We start from the raw sequence: 7,093 nt of genomic DNA, 5'->3' as shown, positions 1-7,093 counted from the left end.
ATCCATAGTAGAGCAGAACAAGTAATGGGGCAAAGAATGGCAACTGTGGAACGGTGATGGATTTAATAATATTCATCTCCTCCCTGCTTCATTGTCATCCCTAATTTAAACAATTAAATTTTTATTTTTATTTTTTTGTTAAAATTTGATTAAACCCTAAAGCAACATAAAAATTATTAAGTTGTATTAAATGATTTGTTGATTGCTTCTATTGAGTTTGATTGGAAAATCTGTCGAGTGGCTAGAATTATGAACACACTTGTTCTTCTTTTAAAAAATTATATGGATACAAACCATAACGTATTGGCATGAGTTAACCTCAGCCAACGGCCTCCGCCGTGTTTGGATAGGATGTACCACCTGCTACAACAAAATATAAGATTTATATTGTAGAACTTTAGACCGAAATCACCTACTATATGACATTTCAGAAGCAAATCTTCTGAAACCCGTTGTACAAAAGTATACACTATTCAAATGTTCCATTCTTAAAGGATTATTCGCTAAATTTAATAATATAATTACAAGAACATTTTAACAAAATGAAGCTATATAATCCAAAACTAAATTAGTGCCCTACAACAAAGAACTTCAGTGTTTGACCAACAAAAACCAACAAACCACAAGCTTTTCATGCATGTTAATCTTGTATCCAATTACACAGCCATCCACGATCACTGCTATCAATATCTCCACATCAACTGAAACAAAAAAACTACATACTTAACTACAAACACTGTAACGACCCTACATGATGACGCATTGACTCGACACTCAAACAAAATCATACTTGTATCTGACTGAGATGCCTAAGATCTCAAATCTCTCTTCTTACGACATCTCTTCATGTAATCATGTTTGTGCTTTTCTTAGTTGCATGGTGGCTTTCTCTTGTTGAACCACGCAAGTATCCATCTTCCGTAAACATGGTTGCGCATCATTGGAAAGTTTACCCAAACCAGATTCAGCAAAGCATTGTAAACAAAGCCCTGCTCATGCAATTAAAAGAAACATCACAACCAACAATAGGCTCGAGCCAAACAATGGTCTCCAATATAAGATATTATTAGTAATAATTAAGCATGCATATATCTTGAAATCATTTCATGTTCCATGATACAAATATTCACTCAAACAATTAAATACGAGTTCAAGGAATCATGTAAACCTGAATATATAGAAGGTTTAGTGAAAGAATTCGTTAAAATCTAAGCAAGTATATATATAGTTGAACCATACATAATGCATGTGCGCACCAAATAACCATGAAGATGCATGAAAGCAGCACAATGTGTGGAGTATGCAAACCTTAGATACTGATAAAGCTGATTGGATAACATAGTTTCCAAATCGATCCACAAGAAGCCTTGACCTGATGGGACTTCTAAGCAACTCCTTTATAATTCTTGTAGATTGTTCTTCTCCCGATTCCAACAAGCACTTCTCAACAACATTGCTTCCATACCTGTTGCAGGAAAGGGATGCGTAATTCCCTTCGAGCTGCCTTAGAAGACTTTCTGTTGTTCGCCGCTCTTTCAGTCCCAGTACATGTTGCACTACATAGTTGCTAAAAAGATAAAAGACAAAACGGAGAATATCAACCTCGAATAAACTGCATCATCGGTTGCAAGTTTCACATCAACACACAGACGCTAACTTGTTGGAAACTAAAACAAGTGGTTTCAAGAAAAAAAATGCACCCATATCGATCTTCAGCTAGGTGAAGCGCGTTTGCTATGATCTCTCGAACTAGATTGGCTTTTGCCTCTCCCTTAGAGTGGTCAATACAATGCTGCATTGTACAACATCCACTTTTGTCTGTTGCAATTTGATAACAGTTATTCGCCACCTCTTTCAGAAGATACTGTCAATGAAAATTAATGGTCAACAACTATGTTCCAACATCATCAAATGTACAAAACTGATCTTGTATGAACAATTGAGAAAGTAAGAATCATAACAACCTCTCCAATCAAGAAGAACAAATACATAGAAACAATTAAACTTAAATCATCAAATGATAACAACCTTATTATCTTGATCAGAGAAAATTTTCAAGCAACACTGGATCACACGATGGCCATTCATGTCTTTAGTCAATGCAACAACGCAAGTGGTTAAGGCGGACATAATTAAAGAGATTTGCTGTTGTGAAGGAAGGTTCTCCAACAGTTTCTGCACAGCACGAGTCCTGTAACCAAAATGAAAATGCTGTTTGAAACAAACTCTTAATTCAAAGCAAATAAAATAAAGCAAGACATACCCACGAACATTGAGACAAATGTTAACAAGTCGAAAACCATCCTTGACGATCATTAAAATAATTTGACTCTTTTGTTCCTCATTACACATGACCACGAGTTTTTGAACAACATAATTGGCAAAAGGGTCCAACATCAACTCATCAACATGCCCAACAACCTCCATTAAAATCATATCAATTTCCTCTCTCGAAGCTTCATCAATAGCCCTTTCTAAAAACCGACAGCCATACTGATCTTTTGCTAAAGACAAGAACCTGCCTCTCAAATCCCCTATACTCAAACAATTCAGAGGTTCATATGACCAACGAGACCTCCTAAAACCATTACTGATCTGATCATTATTATGACCGTTAAAGCTAGATCTCGTTACATTCTTGTTTCTTGAACAACCGGCACCAGCAGCAGTGAGAGGAGGAGCCAATCGATTTTGATAGGAAAAGGGTAAGATTGAGATTTCATTGAAAACATGCTCTCTTCTTGAATCAAACAAATACCCATTTTCATTTAAATTGGGGAGCTGATACGACCTAGGCACTAAACTATTCCAAGAGTCACTATATGGTCCCACTCTCATCACCCCATCAAAACCCACATGCAATCCCTCATTCTTTCTCTCTTTTTCTCCTCTTGAAAACCCATAATCTAGTTCTGGGTTCTTTTGAGTTGATAAATTGAGGCCAAAAAAGGCTGATTCTAGGCTTTGATCAAAAGGGTTGTTCTCAAGAAGAATTTGTGGTGATGTTAGGCTATGATGAGGGACATAACTTCCTAGTGACCGTGAAGGAGGAACCAACGGTGTCTCCCACATGGATCGGTTTCCAGACTCCATTACAATCAATAGAAATTCTTAAAAGGAAAAGGGAACAACTCCGGGAGAAATAAAAGAAAGATTTAAAAAAAAAAATTTTTTTGGGGGGGTTGGGGGAAGGGTTTTAGAAACAATAGAGATCAAGTTAGGATTTGATTGGTTATTTATTTATTTATATTTTTGATATTTTGAAAAAGGAAAGATTTTATTTGTTTTCATGCAAATTATATAATCTTTTTTTCAGACTGGAAAGCCTCTCAAGAATAAAAAGTAGCTTATACTAACACAGACAGACCATCTCTTTTTAACTGGATTGTATATCTGCCTGTCTGCTCCACCATCGCTGCCATTTAATTCCCTACCATTTCGTCCTGCTTCCAGGTTCTGCTGCTGACAAGATCCAAACTTCCTAAATATATTGATTCCAGTATTCGTTTTTTAATTTTAAAATTTATTATTAATATTATTAATTAATTATAAATTTGAATTTGAATTAAGTGGTTAAACTGAAAAAAGAATGTTAGACTTGCATAGCAAATAATATATTAAACTTAAAATTAATAATTCTAAATAAATATTTTTGAGAGTTTTAATTTAAAATGAAATATTCAAATTGAATTATCTCCTTTGTTATCAAGATCAGATGTTGATATATTAACGAATAGTGTAGTTTACCATCTACACTCACTTAACTTCAATCTTTTGGACTAAATACTATGTTTTAAATTTCTGTATTCTTTATATATATATATATATATATATATATATATATATATATATTCGAAATTTAGTTTTTCCTTTTAAAATTTAAAATTTAAATTAAATTATTAACATCATTAAAGTTTTTAATTTGTTGGTGTAATATTTTAAAATTAAAAAGTATTCACTCCATAAATATGTCACGGAAAATAATATTGTAATGGATTTGAATTTAACAAAAACTTTAACGATGTTAATAATTCTTTTAATTTAGATCAACATGTTATTTAAAATAAAATATTTAAACTAATTACGTTGAAGTATCAAATTATGTTAAAATTAAAATATAGATATTAAATCTTAAATTTAAACATAATATAAGGACATTTTAGTCTATTAAAAAATAAAAGCATCAAAATTAAAATTTAACTATTATGGTTAATAATGTTAAAATAGCCATGATAGATGTCAAAGAAGGAAGGCCTTAACGGGTTAATTTAGTTGTATATGTCGTGTTTTTTAAATCAGTGTTTTAGGGTATTTTTTTTCAAAAATTACATAAATAAGTCATTTTAGAAAGAGAAATAGAAAGCGCGTCCAGTTGGCTGTGCTTTCTCTCAACGGTCAATTCCAACGGCTCTTTGAACATTGGTTGGGCAACGATAAAAAAATTTAAATGCCTAACGGTCCAAAATTTTTCCCTATAAATACCACCCAATTTTACTTTTTTTTTTCACTCACATCCTATTCTCTCAAATCTTTCTATTCTCTCAACTCTCTTAATTCTCTTAATTTTCTCAAGTTCTTGTTCTAAACTTTTAAATATTCTCGTTCAAAAATTTTAGTTTTTTTTTAATTATTTCCTATATTCATTAGAATTAAGTTTTCATGAATGACAACCTCTCTAATTCGTTTCGACGAGAAATACATTTTGCCGCTTAATTAGTAACTGTAAGAAGAAATTTTAAATTTCGTTATTTTCAATTAAGTTAAATTTAAAGCTTTTTTATTTTAAAATAAATTATTTTGTCGTTATAAATAGGCGAGATGATCATGTTTTGGAGGGGATCATACATAATTTGGCAACGCCTTTGATCACTGAAATTCGTGATTACTTGCAAGAAGCAGGATTCTTGCATACGTCTTATATGTTCAAGGCTGCAAACTCGATCCTACACTCATCAGTGTGTTGGCGGAAAGATAAAGGCCCGATACACACTCTTTTCATCTTCCATGCGACGAATATACAATCACACTCGAGAAGGTAGCGTTACAACTCGATCTGCCGGTGGATGAGCCAGTCGTCACGGGACCAACGATCGTTCCCGGCAAAGAGGACCTCTGCGCGACATTATTGGGGAAGTCTCGAATTCGTTCGAATGTGGCCGAATAAAGATGGAGTGGTTAGAGACCAATTTCAAGAAGCTTCCTCCGCACATGACCAACATCATCAAATAACAATAAACCTGAGCATTTATTCTAAGGTTAATTAAGGGCATTTTAATGCCTGATAAATCTTGAAATTTGGTGCACGTAAGGTGGCTACTACACCTAGTGGACTTCAAAGAATGCAGACAACTGAATTGGGGATCAGTTGTGTTGGCTTCATTGTACCGGGAGTTGTGTCGAGTGAAAAAAATCGGATAAAATGTCAATCTATGGTTGTCTACTCCTGCTACAATCGTGGGCCTGGTGGCGACTATTGTTTCTACGTCCCCAAGTAAGCAACCGATACATGTTCCCGTTGGTGACAAGGTAAAAATTATTTGTTAATAAATACGTAATTTGCATAGTAATTATTTTTATTGATTATATGTTTGAACTAACATATCCCTTGTACAAGTGGAACTATGGGCTAAGTTACATGGGACCATCTGACTAGTTGGAAAATATTAGGTTGTTGTTAGATTAACGCTCAGAAGCCGATGTTAGTTACTTATTCTTTCGAACATATATTAATTATGCAATGATTTGTAAAATAAAATTCCGTACATAACGAAATTTACAATTATACACTTCAGTTTGAATGGATTTCATATGCCGACACCGATATCATATCTTGCATCCCACCAGAATTGTAGGCCAATCGAATTATGTGGGACGCGAAGGTGTCGTTGATAGTGTACGTGACGGTAGAAATGCATGCATTGAATAGGTGATACGACAGTTTGGTAGAGGTAAAAAATTCCACTGCCACTGCGAGACATGGATAAGCTGCACAAGGTGGACCTACGGGGAAGAACGACGAGGATTGGGAAAAGATTCATAAGGACTACATCGATGCTTGAGATTGTAGGATGGAATTTTTACCCATCCGCGAGCCATTTTTCTCATTGGCCACAGCGGCTTGTTTGGAGTACATGCCATGGTTCAAAGTCGTCAGCAAGTTATATCTACTATCGGCGAAGGCGAGAAGTAGGAAACTTTGTCAGAAGAGACAACTATGACAACTCCAATAGCGTAAGGCTGAACACGGTTGCACGTCGAGTTTGTCATCGGCTCCGACCAAATAAGTGCCTCCTATATCTATGCAATATTCCAATAAGTTAACTCCACTTATTCCTATTCATTTCACTAACCCCATATTTTTTTACAAGCACCGTACTATAAGATTCTCTTTTGTTTTGTTGTCTTTTGTTTGCTACTGCCTCTTTGTTTTTTTCTTCTTTGTCTTTTCTGCTTGTGTGTTTGGCTTTGTTTTTGCAGGTGTCAGACGCGTGAAGGTGGTTGGTGAGCCTCGAGCGGCGGTGGCGTGTGCGGTAGAGGAAGGAGCAGCTAAGGTTTCATTTTCCTTTTTATTTGGCTGAAAACTAGTTTAGTTTTGGGCCATTTTGGGCTAGGGTTAGAATTGGGCTAGATATGTAATGGGCTTTAGGTTATTTGGTTTGTTAAATGGACTATTAACTTTAGACTCTTTTTTTTTGGGGGGGTTTATTTTATCTCTGGCCTAGGCCAAAATTGGCCTATTACGGTTGCCCATTTTTGCTCATTGTTGTGTAACGAGAATTGAGCAAATACATCAAAAAAGGCCAATTTTGCCTGGTCTTGCCAAATCTTGACTTCTTCTGGCATTTCCCTTCTTCGAGTAGCCTCATTCCATCCCACTGCATCTTCAGGGGTTTAGGAATTAGTGCTTCAATTTACTCTACTGCAACTTTAGGGAAATAAGATTCGCTATCTTCAGTCTACTCCACTACAACTTTAGGTAGATAAGACTTGTTGTAACTTCACCCTGCTCTACTGTAACTTCAGGGAGAAAAGGTTTATAGCTTTAATCTGCTCTATTGCAACTTCAGGGAGATAAGATTTGTAACTTGTAGCT

At 35.0% G+C, this 7,093-nt stretch overlaps 1 protein-coding gene across 1 annotated transcript; it reads right to left on the bottom strand.

The window, feature by feature from the left end:
- Positions 1-480: 480 nt before the first annotated feature.
- On the bottom strand, positions 481-3,456 carry LOC108471176 (pumilio homolog 12-like). Its single transcript, XM_017772782.2, has 5 exons — positions 2,264-3,456; positions 2,029-2,191; positions 1,701-1,864; positions 1,309-1,567; positions 481-989 (listed from the first exon to the last, which is right to left on the bottom strand). The coding sequence occupies exons 1-5, from the start codon at positions 3,091-3,093 to the stop codon at positions 870-872; spliced, it is 1,536 nt and encodes a 511-aa protein (XP_017628271.1). The 5' UTR covers positions 3,094-3,456; the 3' UTR covers positions 481-869.
- Positions 3,457-7,093: the final 3,637 nt, after the last annotated feature.

The sequence above is a fragment of the Gossypium arboreum genome, chromosome 3 (genome assembly GCF_025698485.1).
Source record: "Gossypium arboreum isolate Shixiya-1 chromosome 3, ASM2569848v2, whole genome shotgun sequence".
Taxonomy (NCBI): domain Eukaryota; kingdom Viridiplantae; phylum Streptophyta; class Magnoliopsida; order Malvales; family Malvaceae; genus Gossypium; species Gossypium arboreum.
The sequence above is the reverse complement of the archived record's forward strand: the minus strand, read 5'-3'. Positions and strand labels throughout refer to the sequence as shown.